Consider the following 22,243-nt stretch of genomic DNA (forward strand, 5'->3'; position numbering starts at 1 on the left):
GTGATGTACAAACGGTTTTACACTATGATAAATGCAATTAACATGTTTTACTTTCTTACTTTATTTAACAGTTTAGAATGATTCATGCTGGCAGTTTTGAGGTTATCATAGTCCATTTCAATAGCATTAAGTTTGTATTTTAAAGTATTTGCTACAGAAGGCTTTAGGAATGCTTGTTTTCTGAGGTACAGTTTTGTCTATTCATTTCTACTTTTGAAGACATATGGAAACCCTTCCTGCTTGTGCATTCTGATAGACAGACAGCATGTTCTTTTAGGCCTCCCTTTATTTTTAAGCTTTTTTTTTTGTCATATTATTTTTAGCTCAATTGAAGTAAGTATATTTTTAATCCTCAATTGAAATGGTTTTTTTTTCAGCTTTTTGCTAAACACATTAATAGTGGAAACACTCAAGTTTTAGAAGAAGAGATTTTATGTAGTAGAAAAATTATGATTTTGTAATTGAATACAATTCTGTAGCTAGTGAAGGGCTGCAGAGTGGAAAAAGACAGATGAATTATGTTTAAAAAAAGTTAACAGCAGCTGGTTGCCCTTTGGCAAGACATTTAACTTCTTTGAGTAGTTATTTCTTACACATAAAATGAACATAATGATATTTGTTTTTTATGGTCATTATTTGGTTTACAAAGCAGGTAAGTAAACTACTTTGTAGAAGGTTTAGCACAGGGTAGGTGATGAATAAATGAAATTTGTTGTAATTATTATATCTTATTTGCTCCTAAAGATTGGTGGTTTTATACCTGTTTTACAATTTAAGAAACCAAGGCATTCTGCCTTTTAGTGATTTGTCTAGAGTCACTTACCTAATAAATTTAAACCTACAGCTGCATATTTCTGTTTCCAAACTAAGCGTTTAAAAATTTTTTATTTCATTTATTATTATGATGGATGTAAGAAATAACTCTTTATCCAATATCATGACAGTGAAATTGTTTGCCCAGGTGATTTGGAATCTGATTTCCCCATATAGAAGGCACAGGGTAGACATTCAGCTATCATATAAATTAATGAATTGTATTGAACTAATGAGATGTATACATGGGTGGATGGGTTTGGTCTTCTCTTGTAGGAAGATAATTGTACATTAAAACCACATTGCTGGCTGTATATTTCTTAAAATATAACAACAACAATAACAGAATAGTTAAATGTGATAATCAGGGTATTCATCTGCTATCAGTGTAATGACCAGAAGATATTATACATTCATTTAAAAAAAGTGCTGTCATATTGGCATTCAATAAATTATTAGTATAGTATGTTATTTGTAGTATGTAAATTATTTTATTTTCTTTATTTTTTGGTACTGGAGATTGAACCCAGAGGCACATTACCACTGAGCTACATCCCCAGCCCTTTTTGATTTTGTATTTTGAGACAAGGTCTCACTAAGTTTCTCAGGGCCTTGCTAAGTTTCTGAGGCTGGCTTTGAACTTGAGATCTTCCTGCCTCAGTCTCCTGAGTCACTGGGATATAGGTGTGCACCACCATGTATGTAAATGATTTTAGAGTGAAAACTTGAATGAAATTATAATTTACTCAGGTATTCTGTTATATATTGTGTAATTTTTAATAGACTTTCATTTTTAATTTCTATTTTTTCATTAAAAAATTTTATCCATATTTTTATTGGTGCATTTATAGTTGTACACTATAGTGGGATTTGTTGTTACATATTTGTGCATGCACACAATATAACAATATAATTTGGCCAATAAGGTATTTCCCATTTCCCTCCCCTCTTTTTCCCTCCTGGTCTATTTCTTTTACTCCACTGATCTCCCTTTGATTTTTAATAGATTTTTTATTTCCTCTACTCCACTGATCTCATTTTGATTTTTAATAGTTTTTATGATGCACATTACTTAGAAATTTTTTTTTTAATTTATCTTTTAGGACTGAAAGAGTTGTCACCACTTCCTCTAAATCTCAAACGTTTGTACAAAGAGACACTAGAAATTGAACCCATTTTGATAATTATTTCCCCGGGTGCTGATCCTTCTCAGGAACTTCAGGAACTTGCTAATGCTGAAAGAAGTGGAGAGTGTTATCATCAGGTGAGTGCAAATTGCCCAGTTGTTTTTGCCCATGCCTTTGCTATTCCTGCCACATTATATCCTATTAGTGGGCATTTTGTTGTAGTAGGAGAAATAATGCCCTGAAAGGTGTCCATGTCCTAATTCCTAGAATTTATTAATATGTTATCTTACATAGTAAAAAGAACTTTGCAGATATAATTATGTTAAGGATTTTGAGATGGGAAAATTATCCAAGTTGGCCCAATATAATCACAAGCGTGTGGATAAGAGGGCAGCTGGAGGATCCTGAAATTATAAGATATAAAGATGGAAGTAGAGGTCAGAAATGAGAGAAGCCATTGTACTTCTGGCTTTGAAATGGAGAAATGTGCAATAAAGTAGCTGTAAGTAGCTCCCAGAAGCTGAAAAGACAAGGAAAGGATCTTCTCTTAGAACTTCCAGAAAGAAAATAATATTGAGACATTTTGATTTGAGATCAGTGAGACTTCTGACTTTCAGAAACCTAAGACATTGATTTGCATTAAGGCACAAAAGTTTGTGGTTAAGTTTTGAGAATATATTTTAAAAGTTTACATGGATGCTTTTATAAAAACCATCACAGTAATATTTATTTGCAGTTTCTTGATCTAGAATTAAAGAAATACATAAATATTTTGAGTAAAATTTATCAAATATAATACAATTTTTTCCGGATATTGGAGCTTCTTTTTTCCAACTCAATTTGCATGCAAGTTAGAAAATTAAATTTATTAGTTTACTCTCAGTTTTTGGAAAGTGGACCCACCTTTTATTAGGAAATAATAATTTAAAAACCCAAATACTTAATAGCAAACAAAAATTGGAAAGGAATTCATAAGGAACAAGGAGAAGATACCAAAATGGCAGAGCAGGCAGGCTCAATTGTACTGATTTTTGACTAGGATTTTCTGTTCAATCCACTGGTATAGTAGATCAGTATATTCATGAAGACAGTATTGTGTTTTCAGTGAGGTTTATTCAAACAGGAAGCCCTTTTCTACAGGATGTTCCTGTTAGCAGTAACTTTGACTAAACTATGCATATAAATTTCTACTTATTTAATGTTTTTAGAGAAGATGATTAATCCTGAGTATTAGTTTGGATTTTCTTTAAAACTTAGTATTAAATCCAGTTAGGTGTAGAGATTACTATTATTGAATTCTTTACAATGTTAAGTTACAACATGTTAGCAGTTCTGTGTGTTTATTTATTTATTTTCCATAGGTTGCCATGGGTCAAGGTCAAGCTGATTTAGCTATTCAAATGCTAAAAGAATGTGCACACAATGGAGACTGGCTCTGTTTGAAGAATTTACATCTGGTGGTATCTTGGCTTCCAGTTTTGGAAAAGGTAGATTCAGCTCAGTAGGGTACAAATAGTATCCACTATATCAATTCATTAATCTCCAAGGAATGACATTATTCAAATATTAGGCATTATTTATGATTTTTTAAAAAAATATTTGATAATAAATAATTTTAAACAAATATTTTCTTTTTAAAAAAGTATGTTTGTGCAAGACAAAATAGATCTAACTAGGAAGGCTATAAAAAATTGTCATTTTTAGGGGAGTATATCAGGAAAGTCAAGATATTGGTAATCAAGATTAATAGGGAAGCTTAGAAAATTTTTCCAGAAGGAAAATAAGAGACACTTTAAAGGATTATAGATGACTTATTTATACCATTACTCATGTTCTGTTATCAGTATGGAAAGCAGTGTCAGAGAAACCATAGATTTTCCTAGATGCTAAGGAAGCTAGATTGTAAATTGAAACAGTCAGCGCATTCAACCCAAATGGTTCAGAAGGAAAATAACTCTTAAGACACACCAAAACCCTGGATATGTTTTAAATGCAATTGTGGATTTTAAGTCTGATGCTCATAAAGAAACACTATGTGATCTTTGGTAGATATGACTCTATCAATGTATTCCTTGAAGACAGAATGAAATTTAGCTACATGTAGATAAAGGATATTATGTATTATAATTCTAGCAGCTCAACTACAGGTATAGCTTGGGGCATAGGCATTTGTTATTCAAGGAATGAAGAACCATTTTGACCCTACTAGAAGGGTCAAGTAGGGCAGCCTGGGGGACTGGAGTTACATGACTTGTAAGGGGATAGGTTATGGAAATATCCTGAGAACCATTGCAGAGTCTAGAGTTTTTAATCCTGGGACTTTGAGCCAGTGGAAGCTCTTAGAAGAAGTTTAGTAATTAGTTAATTGAATTAATCTGGAAGAATTAGTTTCAAAACAGAACTAGAGAGAATAGAGTAAACTGAGGTTAGCCCTAACCTAGTTATAAGGTGTGGAAAATTTGTGTTTTCCTAATAAATGGCAACAATAGCACCTTGCACAAAATAATCAGTAAATCTTTTGATGGACCATGATATTTCATTAATTGTGATCAAAAGAACTAAATTTTGGAACTGAGTTATATGTGAATATTCATATAATTCTACTAGTTTTTTGTAAAAATCACTAATGTGTAAAAATATGAATAATGTTTTCAAACATTAAAATACGAGCAAATGCTCATTCTGCTTTATGTTTTAAATAGTTGATCAATAGTTTTTTAATAAAATATAATTAATGCCTTGGAAGCAAATTTAATTAGAACTTTTAGAATCATAGGGTAGATTATGTTCCAAGATGTTTAAAAAATTGTCATTATTTTGTTTTTTTCTTGGAAAGTTTGGATGAATTTTTGGATATAAATTTATATATTTACTATGAACACACACAAATATGTTATTTCTCTTACAATTTCAATTTTTTTAAATGACCCAAGACAATTTTTTTTATAAATTAAGTTTTAAAATTATGAGGTGTAAATACATTTTACTATTTACAATTTTAAGCAAGCATGATGTTTTAAAGGCTACTCTTTTGACATTTTTTAGTTATCCTAACTACATTTTACATGATATTAATAATGGAATGTGAGTCGCTGATTTATATTAAAACTTTTTTTTTAACAGTTCACTTTCTTTTACAGCTGTTAGCTATTTTTTCATTTATTTAATCTACAGACACTGAGTACAGAAAAAAGCCAGGAATTGTGCTATGTGCTGGTTAGAATTTTACCTGCCCTGTAGGATCATATTTTAGAAGAAAGAGACCACATTTATCAGTAACTCTATTTAGTATGATGGATACTACAGAGGAGAATTTACAAAATGGCATGGATGATTAGTTTTGCTTTAAATTGTGGCAGTGAAGAACCGGAGAAGATATTCCCCTAAAACATGCTATTTAAATTTCATTTTTACAGATGGTTAAGACTTTGTGGGCTGGGGTTGTGGCTCAGTGGTAGAGTGCTTGCCTAGCATATGTGAGGCACTAGGTTTCATTCTCAGCACCACATATAAATAAGTATAATAAAAGTCCATTGACAACTAAAAAATATGTAAAAAATAATTTGTTAGGTTTCAAAGAGAAAAATGGGCAGAGGGAATATGATAAGTAAAGACTGAAAGGCATAAAAATCTAAGTAAATGACTACAGCATACAATATGAGGGGCAGGGTGGATGAATTTGTATGCTAATTTTGTATTTGTTATAAGCCATAAGATACTAGTAAAAATTGTCAAAAAGGGAATTTATATATTGGTATCAATTGAAAAAACTCTGTGGAAGCAAGAATTGAAGTAATGAGAACCTAAAGGCCTGAAAATGGCTGTTGATTTAAGCATGGCAATTATAAAACTTATTTTGTATTTTGTATATATTAGGCATTGCTTTCAGTGTTTTATGCAATCCTGTGTGGTAGGTACTTTTATTATCATTCCTCAGAAATGGTGTAAGTCACAGAGCCCAAGATCAGACAGCAAATAAGTGGTAAAGTTTGGATTGCAGTCCAGTGAAACTGGCTTCAGGTTCAAGTTCTTATTCATTACACTAAGGTAATAATGGAGAAGATAAAATTTTTAGGATATATCAGAATGTTAAGAAATATGTCAGAATATCACAGAAGAGTTTTAGTGAGAAAAACCAATTATTAATAATAGATTGATAAAAGGGATATGTATGTGTGCATATTTAAGTAGACATTTTTTATTGTTTTTATGTATAAGGAATTGAATACTCTTCAACCTAAAGATACCTTTCGTCTTTGGCTCACTGCAGAAGTTCATCCCAACTTCACTCCTATTTTACTACAGTCAAGTTTGAAGATAACATATGAGGTAAGAAGATTTAAAACTTCTTCTTATGATAACAGTTAATCTATTTGTGCCTTCTAAAACTTTGGAAACAACCATCTATTAGATAAAAACACTTTTTTTTAACTTAGATGAGTTATAATACACATAGATGTTAGTATAGTATATAAAACTTTTCAAAATATTTTTTCAAGTTTTATTTCACATCACTTGTGCTTTAGTTTAGGTAAAAAACACAATGCAAAATTTACTATCTTAATGATTTTTAAGTGTATACTACAGTAGAGTTAACTACATGTATTGCTTGACAACAGACCTCTGTGACTTTGATTCTGTAAAATTGATATCCTTCATCCATTTTTTAAAAATTTTTCATTGGTATATTATAGTTATATATAATAGTTGAGTTCATCTTGACATTTTCATAAATGCTTTTAACATATTTTCTCCATTCCAATCCCCAGTGTTCCTTCTTTCCCTCCTCTCTTCCCTTCCCCGATTCCCTTCTTCTACTCTATTGGAGACTCTACTTCTACTGAACAGCAATTCCCATTTCTTCCTGCCCCTGTCAACTATCATTCTTTCAATTTGAGTTTGATTTCTTTAGATATCTCATTTAGTAGAAGTATGTTCACTTAGCATAAGATTCATTAAGATTCATCCTTAAGATTCATCCAAGTCTTGGCATATGACAGTACTGATTTTTTAAAGACCAAATAATATTCCATTATATGTATATACCACACTTTATCCATTCATTCACCAATGAGCTTTTAGGTCTTCTACTTCTTGGCTATTACGTATAATACAGTGGATACGTTCAAAATTCTGTTTTCAATTATTTTGGATATATACCTAGAGTTGGACTTTCTAGATCATATGCTATTTCCATTTTTAGCTTTTTGAGGAACCTCTATATTGTTCTTCATAGTGATTGTATCATTTTGGATTCCCAGTAACAGTTCACTATTTCTCTACATTGTTGCCAACACTGATTTTCTGTTTTTTTTTAAACTTATTATTTATTTTTTAAATTTTTTCTCTTTTCTAAATAGTGATTATCCTTACTGGAATTAAATGATACCTTGTGGTTTTGACTTGCATTTTCCTAGTGATTAGTGATGTTTTGCATCTTTACATGTGCTCATTGGACATTTGTGTATTTTCTTTGGAGAAATGTTTGATAATGGTGTTTTCTCTTTTCTAATTGGAGTATTTCTGTTTTTGTAAGGGTTCTCATATACATATGAGAACACACACATGTATAGAAAATATATATAATTTTTGTTATTGGTTGGTATTGTTTGTTTTTTGTTTTTATGGTACTATAGATTGAAACCAGGAGTGCTTTACCTCTGAGCTATATCCCTAGCTCTTTTTATTTTGAGATAGGATCTCACTAAGTTGCTTAGGACCTTGCTAATTTGTTGGGGCTGGCCTTGAACTTGGTTTCCTCCTGCCTTAGATTGCTGAGTCACAGGGATTACAGTTGTGTGCCAAAGCACCTCTATCCTCTCTACACATTCTTATCAAATAGATGGTTGGCAGATATTTTCTCCTATTCCCATATTGTCTTATTTTTTTGTTGGTTACTTTTGTTGGTGGTGATTTTTGCTCACATAAATTTTTAAATTTAATGCAGTTCCATTATCTGCTCTGCCTTTTTTTGTCCATGTTTTTTGGAGTCATAGCTAAGAAATCCTTGCCAAATCCAATGTCATGAAGCTTTTCTCCTATATTTTCTTCTAGGAATTATGATTTTGGGTCTTATGTTTAGGTATTCAATCCATTTGGATTTAATTTTTGCATGTGATATAAAAGTAAGGACTAAACTTCACTATTTCTTAAGGTATAGCTCATAGAGAATTTCAAAATTATTATGTGTATGTATGTCTATAATGTCCTCAAGACACACTTATAATTTTTTTTTTTTTTTTAGGTACTAGGGATTGAACTCAGGGGCACTCAACCACTGAGCCACATTCCCAGCCCTATTTTATATTTTATTTAGAGACAGGGTCTCACTGAGCTGCTTAGTGCTTCACTTTTTTTTTTAAATTTTTAATTTATTTATTATTCTAATTTGTTATATATGATAGAAGAATGCATTATATTTCTTATTACACACATAGAGCACAAATTTTCATATCTCTGGTTGTATACAAAGTATAGTCACACCATTCGTGTCTTCATACATGTACTTAGGTATCACTCCACTGTCTTTTCTACCCCCATGCCCCCTCCCTTTCTCTCACCCCTTTGCCCTATGTAGAGTTTGATCCTCCCATGCTCCCCCTGACAACCCCATTATGAATTAGCATCCTTATATCAGAGAAAACATTTGGCATTTGGTGTTTTGGGATTGGCTAACTTCTCTTAGCATTGATTTCTCTAACTCCATCAATTTACCTGCAAATGCCCTGATTTTATTTTCTTTTATTGCTGAATAATATTCCATTGTGTATATATACCACATTTTCTGTATCCATTGATGAATGGATCAGGTGCCCTACTGAGGGCATCTAGGTTGGTTCCACAGTTTAGCTATTGTGAATTGTGCAGCTGTAAACATTGATATGGCTGTGTCCTTGTAGTATGCTGTATTTAAGTCCTTTGAGTATAGACTGAGGAGAGGGACAGCTGGGTCAAATGGTTGTTCCATTCCTAGATTTCCAAGGAATCGCCATACTGCTTTCCATATTGGCTGCACCAATTTGCAATCCTACCAGCAATGTATAAGGGTACCTTTTCCCCACATCCTCGCTGACACTTACTGTTGTTTGTATTCTTAATAGTTGCCATTCTGACTGGAGTGAAATGAAATCTTAAGAGTAGTTTTTTTTTTTTTGCATTTCTCTAATTACTAGAGATGTTAAACATTTTTTCATGTATTTGTTGATTGATTGTTTATCATCTTTTGAGAAGTGTAGTGCCTCACTTTTACTGAGGCTGGTTTTGAACTTGCAATGCTCCTGTCTCAGTCTCCTGAGCTGCTGGAATTACAGGCCTGCACCACTGCACCCGGCCAATCTTTAAAACATATTAAATGTCCATTTTTTTCTTCTGTTTCGATTAGTTGCCAGAGTTGTTTAAAGTTTTTTTTCCAAGTTACTAATGTCATGCTTATATTCATATTATTTTTTATTTTTTCTATTCACTGAATTTCCATCTTTAATTCTGTATTTCATCCTCTTTTTTTTCTTTTCTTTTTTCTGATTTTTTAAGCTGAATGCTTAATAGGTCAAAATGCTTAATGCTTCATATTTACTTGTACTAATATTGAAATTAAATTAAGTCTGTGAATTTGTAGGTGAGTATAACTTTTTTCCTTATCTTGTATTTTGGCATCCTAGTGGTTTTGTTATTTTTGAAATATTCTATTATGATTATCTAATTTGTTGTACAAGGTTTATTAATTTGTATAATGTATATTATAGCACCTTTTGAAGAAAACTCTAAGTTGTTTAGTTTCCTATTAATATCATACATTATTTTATTTGTATGTTTGTTTATTTATTTATTTTTTAGTTGTAGGTGGACACAGTATCTTTATTTTATTTTATTTTTTAATGTGGTGCTGAGGATCGAACCCAGGGTCTCGCATGTGCTAGGCGAATGACTGCAAAGCCCCAGCCCCAGCCCGATATCATGTATTATTAAATAGTACTCTTTTTTCTAAGGATTTGAATACTTTATTTTTATTATTCTGATATAATATATACAGATATATAACATACAGTCCTAATGCTTGTAGATGAGCATTTTTTGACTGAGTACTAGTCCAATATACAATGCCAATTCCTTTTTTTGTATTTGTACTCAGTTGCTTAGCAATGTCTGGTAATACCCACTTTAACTTTGGTGGACTAATGCTCAAGACAAATTAGTTTACATTATGTGTAAATGGTACATTGTAGTCCTCATGGAAATTCAAATAACAGTTAGTGAGGGATATTAATCCCAAATATCTGCCCTATACCAATGAGTATCCCAGTATTATAAATAATGATTTTATTTCAATAACAACAAAACAACTTAATGATCATGTAAAACTTGGCTGTTTTGAAAACTATTGGTTGTATTCTGGATTTATAATTAAAATGAACTGTCAGATATAAGGTGTTCAAAACTCATTTTATATTTGTACATTTTGAAGTAACAAATCAAACTTGGTAAGTGGTGAAAATCTATTCACTAAAATGTGTTCTTAAATATGATAAATATAGTTATTTGTAATATTTTAAATAATAGAATGTCTGTTAATTTCTTTAGTCACCTCCAGGTTTGAAGAAGAATTTAATGCGTACTTATGATTCTTGGACTCCTGAACAAATTAGCAAAAAAGATAATATATATCGAGCTCATGCTCTCTTTAGTTTTGCATGGTTTCATGCTGCATGTCAAGAAAGAAGAAATTATATTCCACAGGTAATTAAGAATGTCTTAAATAGTCAAAACTTTGCATTTTATTAGAATATTCTTATAGTTTAATATAAATAGCTAGGATCATATCATGATTTGGCTTGTGATTCATTCATTTATATCTCCAATTCAATCTTTTCAAAGTTTCAGACTATATTCAGTTATCTATTTCACATCTCATATTTACTCAGTAAGTATTAGATATAATTTTTATGATTAACTACTCACAAACATCTCAGACTTCAAAAACTGGTTTTCCTATGCCTATTTTTCCTTTAATATATTCTTCTTGATAAAAGGCATTGATCCCCATCTTCCTCAAGATAGAATTGTAGGACTTGTTTTTATCTCTTAATTTCCCTACCAGTACATGATCAAGTACTATTCTGATTTCAAAGTACAACTCTACTCCATGTACAAGTCTTCACTATTTTTTCTAGGCTTCATCTCACTTACCTGTATTTCTGCTCTTGCCTTACTAATAAGTATTGTTCCTTTTGTCGTTGTTGTTATTTGGTTGGGTTTTTAAATTTTGTTTTTACATTCACCAACTAGATTTACATATTATGATTATTGAAAGCACATACTTATTAAGTTTACAAAGAGGAAATGCATATCAATAATAATTAACTTCTCAAGGCATCATACCTAAAAAGCTGTAGAGTTCTGAAAATGGTTGGAATATCTTCCTGTAAATCCTTTGATATTAACTTCTCTGACATCAGTCCTTGGCCTTCTGTGGCAAATAACCTTGACTGAGAGATGAAGAATTAATTTTATTGATAAGTTATGTTTAAAGTGAAGTTAAATTTTATTGTGTGTTATCATACATGTACATAGTGTAAATTTAAAAGCTAAACAAAGTTTTTTAATGAGAGTTAGTCTCCTCCCTTCATATACTCCTGCCCCTGAGTTTCCATTCCATAGGTATCACTATGAACTGTTTTTTGGGTATTCTTTAGTGATATTAGATATAAAAACATTTTATGAATTCATACATATACACTAATGTTCTTTGTAACTCAAATGGTAGCATATTACAAATATGTCTATCTTACTTTTTTTAAATACTATATTTTAGAAATTATCCATGTATATAGTTATGCCAAATTTTACATTTATATTGCATTAGACTGATGTGCATTTTTTAAAACTCATATTGAAAGGACATATTTTTTTAATCTGTGCTAATGTGAAAAAATGTTACAATTTTTATCCCTATACTTCATTTAACATTTAATAGTGGCTTGTTCCTAAATGTGGAATGTTTGAGTTAATAGATATCTTCTCCCACCCCAAATTCATAAGTTTTACCAAGTTGTTTTTCATAGAGGACATAGTAGTTCACTTTTCCACAAAAAAGCTTGAAAATATATATATATTTCACATTGGAAGTCCTGTCTCATAAAAATCATAGTTAGAGGTGAAAGCAGACAAGATGTAGATTACTACTTAGCTGCTAGGTACCATATCATAAGAATATGTATTAAGTAATATTGATGGCTGCAGTCTTTTGAGTTTGGGTTTCTTAAAAATATTAATGTTTAATATATTTTAACACTTTCAAAGGTTGTTTATTTTTACAAATAAGGTCTAATAGAATGACATAAAAAATCTTACTAAGAATTTGTTTTGAGTTGGTAGAAAAGTTTAGTTAAAATATTATAAGACATAAAGAATGAAATAATGTCATTTCCAGGAAAATGGATAGAACTGGAGATGGAGAGCATCATCTTAAGTGACATAAGTCAAATACAGAAAGTCAAGGGTCATAGTTTGTTTTTTTTTTTTTTTTATATGTAGAAGCTAGAGGGAAAGAAGCAACAAAAGGGATCTCATGAAAATAAAAAGGAGACCAGATGGATGGAGGAAAGGGAAGGAGCAGGGATGAGGAAAGGTCAAGGAGAGATACTGGGGAATGAAATTTTCTAAAGTATGTTATGTGCATGTACAAATATGCCAGTTGGATGTCTCAAATGATTGAAAATCCATATATTTTGGTAAATACACCTTTTCTAGGTCTTGTAGCAGAAACACAGATTTTTTTTTTCAGATTTTATTTCTTTTGTTCATTGCTTTATTGTCATGACTTAAACGGTGCCTGGTATGGAGTGTGCACTCCAAAAGTTTGGTGTCTTTTTTTTAATGAGTTTTGTTAAAAAGATTTGTTAAAATTTTCTTTATTTATCTCAGGATAATTTCTTCCCAAACATCATATTCTTTCAGTGTTCCACATATTAGTGAATATCCACCTTCCATTTGAAAACATAAGCATAGAAATCATTCTTAATTGCTCTCCTTTTTGGTATCCTTACTCTCCATTAATATCTAATACAAAAATTCAGTTAATTTTTTTCCTAACAACTTTTAAAATCTGTCTACTTTTGTTTTTTACCTATTCTATACCCTTCATTGTCAGTAGGACTTTTCTCACCTCTTAGATTGGATCAGATCTCTTTCTTATATATACGAAGTAAGTTTCTTTACATCAAATTTATTATATTTGTAATCATACATGCATTTGAATGATTGTCTTTATCTCACTCCTCCCTACATTTGACTGAAAGCTACATGAGAGTAGAGATTACCTATTTTCAGGTTTACTTATATTCCCAGAGTCTCACCTATAATACACATTTAAGAAATATTTGTTGAATGATGAATACATGTAATTTGTATTAATATTCCTAAGTACTATTCAAATCTCAAGCATTTTAGTTTGAAATTACCTGATTTCATAATTAGTGATAGCCAATTAGAAATCAGAAATCATGTTTTATATTATTTTATATACAATGTTGAGCTCTGTGAACATTTTTCTATGTTGCTTTGTTGATTCAGTACCAATGAATACAGAGAAATAATATTATATGTTTTTGGGACTCTTGAATATTTGTTTTCATGTTTGTGGGGAAAATCTGTACTCCTGAAACTGATTATAGAAAATATGTCACTGTATACATAGTATATAGAATAAACATTTATGCCAGTTTGTTCTATGACTGTATATACTTAAATGATAAAAACAAATTATATTAATATAATATGATAAATATATACAATAAATTATTGTATTATTATAGTACTTTTTATGCTTTAGAGGTCTGTATATTTTTAAATTACTGTTATTTTAGATATATTGTATATTGGTTTTATTATAAATTCTCAGAATTTGTATTTTTTTTAGTGTATACTGAACACATTTTAAATTACAAGAGCACATATGTGTACATCCATTGCCTTTTTTTTCCTTTAATTTTTATTGTTGGTTGTTCAAAACATTACATAGTTCTTGACATATCATATTTCACACTTTGATTCAAGTGGGTTATGAACTCCCATTTTTACCCTGTATACAGATTGCAGCATCACATCAGTTACACATCCACTGTTTTACATATTGCCATACTCATGTCTGTTGTATTCTGCTGCCTTTCCTATCCTCTACTATCCCCCATCCCCTCCCCTCCCCTCCCATCTTCTCTCTCTATCCCATCTACTGTAATTCATTTCTCCCCCTTGTTTTTTTTCCCCTTTCCCCTCACTTCCTCTTGTATGTAATTTTGTATAAACCATGAGGGTCTCCTTCCATTTCCATGCAATTTCCCTTCTCTTCATACATTGCCTTTGAACACTGCTTAATTCGTTACTATTTTTTAAATTTGTTTTGGTAGGGTTGGACCAAGTTTTATGAGTTTTCTTTATCAGATCTTCGGGCTGGGTACAACATTATTGACAGACTCTTTAATGGTAAGTTCTAAAAAACTTTTATGTTTCTGGTGTTGTGATAAATTCAATTTGTAATGTTATTAATATTTTCCAGAACCAGAACTGGCTTAATGTCATGTCACAAAATTTGATTGTCTTTTTTTTTTTTTTTTGAGTATTTTGTATCCTGACTACCATGTCTGTTGTTATCTGGATTCTGATATATTCTGTTCTTGTCATTGGTTTTGATATAGCCCATTTGATTTCTGATTTATCTGTATTTCTCAGGAAGCAGAAAACTAGAAAGATCTTGACTTCACTTTTTGGCATATAAAAACTTTAGGCTTCATTTGAGTTATTCAATTCTCTTTCCAGGGAACTTTAAAAATTCAAATGTATTAATCTAAGGCTGATAGTACCAAGGATTTGTAGAGCCTTAGTTAAATTATTAAGTGGGATTGAAGATACAAAAAACATACTGAAATAGTGCAGCAAAAAAGATTATATTACTCAATTACGTAAGGTCATTTAGCTCTTTATCTCCTAAGACAGGAACAGTGAAATCCCTAAAATTTTTTGTGTAGGGCTGAGGCAAGTAGACACTAGAGGTTAGACTAGCGATGGATTAGAAAACAGAGTAGGTCAACACAATCTTAAACATAGGAATGTCATAAGCAGAATTCTTAATTTTGGTCTCCCTTCTCTTTTCTGAACCCTGCCACCTAGCCAAGCTACTCTTCCTAGTTTGCCTTATTTCAGTAGATGGCATCCTTCATGTACTTTTTCAAGGTTAAGGCCTATGAATCACCCCAGATTCTTTTTTTCCCCTCACCCTCAAGTGTCCAGTGCTTTGTCACTTTCTCTCTCTTCCATTTCCAGATCATATTATGATTCTGTTGAATTCTTCTTAATTTCATTAAAGCTTTAATTTTCTAAGTTGTAATTTCTTATCTTCTTACTTCTACTTTAGCATGCTTTCAAACATTCTCTATAAACTAACTCTAGTTTTAGAAAAGTAAGTAAAACCATGTATTTTCTCTTTAAAGCATATAGCCACACTTGTTGACCTTGTGTACTTCAAATAATCAGTCTTATTTCTAATAATAGGTGTTAGTAGATACTCTATCACAGCATCTCAAGTTTTTTTTAATGTTTTGCCTCTTCCTGTCGTCTATATCTTAGAAGTATTTCAGAAAACTTTTTGTTTTTATTCCCCACATTTTTTTCTTATTAGTGAATTATAGTTGTACATACTGAAGGGATTTGTTGTTATAAGTTCATACGTGCACACAATATAATAACATAATTTGACCAATATCACTCCTCAGCACTCCCCCCTCCATCTCCCACTGCTTTCCTCTATTGATCTCCCTTTGATTTTCATGAGATTCACTCTAATATTCCCATCAGAAAATTTTCTTAGCACTGAATCCAAAGTAATTTTTTAAATAATTCTGTTTTTGTTTTGTTGTATTGTTTTAATACATTAGTTCTATTTAATAGTATTTTTGTTTCTTTACTCATTTGTTTTTTGTTTCTGCCTTTCCACTAGAACATAATCCACAGTAAATTAAGGTCTTTGTCTTGTTTACATCTGTAACAGTACCTAGTCTATCAAAAAACATAAGAAATTTTTCTGTTATACATGTTTGGCAAAAGGATAGTGATAGATATCTAGGATGTGGCCAAGTCCCATTTTAAATGTTACATTTTAGGTTTAAAAAAACTTATTAATGAAGCACAATATGTCAAAAATTACTTATAACATTTAGCTCAGTGAAATTTTCAAAAATGGAACATACCACTGTAGCCAGCATCTTAATCAAGAAACAGAACATTACCAATAATTACCCCAGTTTACATTCCATGTAATGCTGCTTTCCAGTCACTACCCTTGACTTTTGGCCTTAACCTTGAAAAAGTACCCATCCCAGCTCTTGAGTTGATGTCAGATACCTAATTCTATATATTAGTTTTGCTTATTTTTGTAAAACTGGGATTATATAGCATGTATCCTCTAGTGATTAGGTTCTTTCATTTAAAATTATATGTGATAGATTGTGGTTGCATGTGTTTGTAGTCCATGTATTGTCAAGGCTATTTAGCATGCTGTTCGATTATAGGTACTTCTGTTGATGGACATGTAGGTAGTTTTCAGTTTGAGAAGATTAATACTGTGCTAGCTTTAGATGAATATATGGAAATATTTTGTGGGGTATTTATTTAGATATTAAAGTCAGTATACTGTAGAGATACCTGCCATGTTGATTATGGTACAGTTTTTAATTAGCAAGTTATAGAATCAGCCTAAGTGCCCATCAATGGATAACTGGATATATACATATATGTAATATATACAAATGGATATATACACATATGTATATACACATATATACCAGAGTATTATTGGATCATAAAGTAGAATGAAATACTGTCATTTTCAGGAGAATGAATGGAACTGGAGATCATAATGTTAAGAAAATAAGCCAGACACAGAAAGACAGTATTGTGTAATTTCTCTCATGTGGAATCTAGCAGGGGGGAAAAGACATGAAAGTAGAAGGGAAATTATTAGAAGACAAGAAGGGCATCAAGGGGAGGGGAAGGGCAAAGAAGGTAATGGGGGAGCAATATGATGAGTATGTTATTTACATGTATGAAAATGCCACAATGAAACCCATTACTCTATGTATTTAGAATGCATTAATAAAAATATTTAATTTCATGTTAAAAATATAATCATAAAATTTTTGGTTCCAAAATTTTTTAGTATCAAGGGATTCTATGTAAAATTCAATTCAGTAGAAAAAATTTAGTAGGCCAATTGATTAGAGATTTGTATAGAGATTAATAGCCATGTGACCTAGAGCAACTTTCTTAACCTTTTAAACCTCAATTTCCAGATTTACAAATAGGAATATAGGCTATTTCTTGTTTTGCTTAATTGTTAGAGGTTTAAATGAGAAAAGTCACCTGAATCATTTAATATTTAGTATATTTAATATATTGTAAACAGTTGTTAGCCTATTATTGCTTTTTGTTCTTAAGATTTTCTTATAAAACTATGAGAAAATATACCACACAATGGACACTTTAGTTTTTTAAATTGAAAAGAACATTAATCAGTTACTGATGTATCATTTAGTGAATATCAAGGTAGAATGAGAAAACTGATAAATCTTAGGAAAGTCTCTTGTTATTTAGCCATTGTTCATAGTAAGATATATGTTTAAAACAACTTTAATTATTCCTCTATCATATAGATGTCCTTATCCTCTAGCAGGCCATAACTCATTTGAGTTCCAAGGTGTTTAGTAAAACTACTTAACTAAAGTTTTATGCTTCTCTGAATTTTATAGTGATGAAATAGAACCAAGCTAGTAATACTAACAAAAAATTTAGCTAGTTTCAATTATTGCTGTGTGTTTCCTGTATTTACTAGAGATTGGAAACTTAATTCTTGTACTTTAATATTACCACTGAATTGTGGTTATGAAGATACTTATTGAAATAATACAGAGAAAATTTCCATGGTGTTTTTATACATTTCTCTTTTAGTAAAATGGGAAATGGATAGTTAACTTTGGAAATTATGACATATAGAAAACTGTTATATGAAGATGTTTTGTAGTGTTTTTGTATTAATCAGATTATTTTGTGAACTGAATGTTTCATTAAGTGCTATGTAAAATTGTTTTGGACAGGATCTTTTAAGGAGTTTCCAATTTAAGTTGCCAGTATTGTATGACAGAAAAAAAGGATGGCTCAGGATTCAGAATGTCTCATTTCCAATCTAGAGCTACGTGGCTGTGTGATTTTTCTCTCTTTGGTGACTCAAATTTCCCTCAATTTGTCCATCTGTATAATTGAATGATATTAATACATCCATGTTTTTTATGAACATTGAGTTAATAAGTGTAAAATATTTGAAAATTTTTATTTGATTAAGTAATCTGAATAAATTTTAACTACTATTAATATTGACCATTTAAATAAATGACTTAGTAGTTATTGTTAAACATATATATCCATATTCTATAAATATAACCAGGGCCAGTAATTTAGTTAACATGTTAAAATGTAATTTTGTTTTAATTTATAGGTACCAAAGATGTACAATGGGAATATGTACATGGTTTATTTGAAAATGCTATTTACGGAGGGCGTATAGATAACTATTTTGACCTCAGAGTTCTTCAATCATACCTGAAACAATTTTTTAATTCTTCAGTAATTGATGTCTTAAACCAAAGAAATAAGAAAAATATTTTTCCATATTCCATATCTCTACCCAAATCCTGCAGTATTTTGGTAAGTAAAATGAATCATTTTCAGTCTTTTACTTGTACCAGATACATCCTTGAATCATTTTTTTAAATTTTATTGGTTCTTCTTAGTTGTATATGACAATAGAATTCATCCTGACATAAAAGCATGGAATAGAACTTATTGTAATTCAGTCCCCATACTTCCCCTTTCCCTCTCCTCCTCCCACTCCTGTTTCCTTTTCTCTTCTCTAGGGATCTTTCTACTGTTCGCTTAGTATTTTTTTTTTTAATTAGTGTCTTGTGAATGTACATAATGGTGAGATTCACTGTGGTATATACATAGTAATGTTAGCTCAGATTCATTCCACTGACTTTCCCCATCCCTTCCCTCCTTCTTTCCCTTCATTTCCCTTTGTCTCCTTCAGTGATCTTTCTTCTATTCTTTTTTTTTAAATAATTTCTTACATTGTTAAACATGTCATTTTTTTTCAAAAGCACAAATAATTACTCATAATACATATTATTTAATTTGTCACATGGCCTGATTCTCTAAACTCTAGTGAAGTGTCTTATAAACTTTTGAGTATTTACTGAAGATAATTTTATCATAGTGACAGTAGGGCATCGTATAGGCAAATCATAAAGAGACCAGGCAGCCCAGGAAAACTAAAACAATGTAGGATTGCTGTGAAGAGCTGAAAAATGGGGTATGCTACTTCCTGGTAGATGTGAATGTACTCTGATGTAGTGAAGAATGGAAAGTGAAATAATGTATAGCAGATATCTGCCTTTAGTTTCTGCCATGTAAACTAATGCAAGTCTCAGTATATGAAAGCCATTCACTTTATCTTTTATAGCAACATTTTTGTTTGTGTGTATTTATTTTAGCAACCTATATCTTTTGCCTTGAGTCATCACATTTGAAAGCCTCTTAGAATACACTCATCTTTTACAGAAACATATTTAACATAGCCCAAAGATTTTAATTCTAGTTTATTTTGTCACAAACCTATATTGGTATACATGCCCTAATATTTTTAAAAGCATTATTGTAACATTTCTTTATATATTTTAAAGAGATATATTTGATTATGTAATTATGCTTCATGTTATTTCTCATCCAAATATGTACATATATATATTTTTTGTGGGGTTGGGAGGGTATACCATTTATTGAATTCAGGTTCACTCAACCACTGAGCCTTTAAGAAAATTCTTTCAATAACATAATTATCAAAAACATATCTAAAAACCGAAATTAAATATAGTATGCTTATTAAATATTTTGTCTATTATTATGTTATTGACTACCCCAGGTGTTTTGTTTTTAAGTTATTTTTAATTTGTTAATTCATTCAATAATATGCATTGTAGTTCTGTTCATTGATAGCCTTGTTCCAAATATTGTGCATACAGCATTGAATATATGATGTTTACTTTATAGTAGAGAACATTAGAGTGAATGACTAGTTTATTACATAGGTATTTAGTCTATATTTTTTTCAGATAGTATACTTTAACATCTTCTGCGTGTATTTCAAGCCTGTGTGGAAAAGTAAAATTTATGCAAGATATGCATATCACCTATACATATTGCAGATGCAATGCAATGAATTTTTATACATCAAATACAAGTATAACTACCACAGAATCAAGAAATAGAACATTAACAGTTCTCCAGAGCCCTCCTCATCTTTTCTTATAGTTACTACCTTTCCTACAAAGGATACATTGTATTAACTTTTGTCAGCCTAAGTTAGTTTTTGCTTATTTTATGCTGTTTATATAAATACACTATAGTGAATATTATGTTGTGTCCAAGTGAGAATACATTAGTCTGGTCTTGTGACTGTCAGTTATTTAGTCAACTTGTCAATATATACTTGTATATAGACAGAAGACAGTCTAGATGAGAAATATTTACAACTATTTGGAAATAAACCAACTCTACAAAGAGCAATAGTTTTAAATTTATAGGATGATTTATGAGAATTACAATTTAGTTTTCTATCTGAATTAGATAGGAGGATACCAAAAGTCTGCTGGGATGATGAACACACACATACACATAAATATATATTTGTGTACATTGTGATTGAACACTATGAAGAAGTTTACAAATGCTGAGTTAAATTAGAGGAATTTCCAAGTATAGCACATATGTCCAAAATATGACAATATTTATAGGTCGTAAGCTCCCTGGAATCCAGGGATGCCAAGGATGAAAAAGTATGATGAGAAGTCAGAGGACATGTCTCCCTCCTCCTACTCAGCAAATACAGTTTAGATGCATATACAGTACCTACCTTGAAACAGCTTGCCTATTTATGAAAACAAAACAATTCCTGTCTTTTAACCAAAATGAATTATTCCTCTTGGTCTGTATTTGATCTTTATCTAAAGTCATAAGTGGATACACATTCAGATGAATACTTGATAAAACAAGCTTATGAAATACTTAGAGTAAATCCTAGGATGAAATAGTAGTATGAATTTCATCATACTTTATCAGCAAACTGAAGACTAACTATGAAATTGCTGTATGATAAAGTGATTTACAAAGCAGGACTAGTGTAACAGTGTGTTTCATAGGTTTATAGCTCTTTAATTTTTTTTTTTTTTTACTATTCTAACTTAACATAAGCAGACCTGAACTCTTCAGATTGGTCTTTTATAGGTTATGGGGAAAATATTACACTGATTTTCTAAAAACATTTAACATAATTGGGTGTTATGGCACATGCTTGTAATCCTAGCTACTCAGGAGGGTCACAAGTTTGAAGCCAGCTTGGACAACCTGGTGAGACCCTGCCTCAAAATAAACTTTAAAAAAGGATTAGGGGTATAGCTCTGTGATAGAGTGCTTGCCTAGGATGAGTGAGGTCTTGGGTTCAATGCCTAGTGCCATTAAAAACAACAACAGTTTGTCTATTCCTCCCATGCTCCCTCTCCCCATCCCACTATGAATCAGCCTCCTTATATCAAATAAAACATTCGGCATTTGGTTTTTTGGGATTGGCTAACTTCACTAAGCATTATTTTCTCTAACTCCATCTATTTACCTGCAATTGCCATGATTTTATTCTCCTTTATTGCTGAGTAATATTCCATTGTGTATATATATATATATATATATATATATATATATATATATATATACCACATTTTTTAATCCATTCATCCATTGAAGGGCATCTGGGTTGGTTCCAAAGTTTAACTATTGTGAATTGTGCTGCTATAAACATTGATGTGGTTGTGTCCCTGTAGTATGCTGTTTTTAAATACCGAGGAGAGGGACAGCTGGGTCAAATGGTGGTTCCATTCCCAATTTTCCAAGAAATCTCCATACTGCTTTCTATATTGGCTGTACCAATTTGCAGTCCCACCAGTAGTGTATGAATGTACCTTTTTCCCCACGTCCTCGCCAGCACTTATTGTTTGTCTTCATAATAGCTGTCATTCTGACTGGAGTAAGATGAAATCTTAGAGTGGTTTTGATTTGCATTTCTCTAATTGCTAGTGATGATGAACATTTTTTCATATATTTGTTGATTGATTTTGTATCATCTTCTGAGAAGTGTCTGTTCAGTTCCTTGGCCC

At 31.0% G+C, this 22,243-nt stretch overlaps 1 protein-coding gene across 4 annotated transcripts in view; it reads left to right on the plus strand.

Moving 5' to 3' along the window:
* Dync2h1 (dynein cytoplasmic 2 heavy chain 1) overlaps positions 1-22,243 on the plus strand; it is a 329,197-nt gene that overhangs the window by 185,061 nt on the left and 121,893 nt on the right. For all 4 annotated transcript variants that reach the window (XM_005329090.4, XM_078046934.1, XM_005329089.4 and 1 more), the window contains 6 exons: positions 1,917-2,077; positions 3,302-3,427; positions 6,159-6,269; positions 10,518-10,673; positions 14,342-14,417; positions 18,478-18,686. In XM_005329090.4, coding sequence (XP_005329147.1) covers positions 1,917-2,077; positions 3,302-3,427; positions 6,159-6,269; positions 10,518-10,673; positions 14,342-14,417; positions 18,478-18,686 — 839 coding nt within the window. The remainder of the gene's footprint in view (positions 1-1,916; positions 2,078-3,301; positions 3,428-6,158; positions 6,270-10,517; positions 10,674-14,341; positions 14,418-18,477; positions 18,687-22,243) is intronic.

This window comes from Ictidomys tridecemlineatus, chromosome 4 (assembly GCF_052094955.1).
Source record: "Ictidomys tridecemlineatus isolate mIctTri1 chromosome 4, mIctTri1.hap1, whole genome shotgun sequence".
NCBI lineage: Eukaryota > Metazoa > Chordata > Mammalia > Rodentia > Sciuridae > Ictidomys > Ictidomys tridecemlineatus.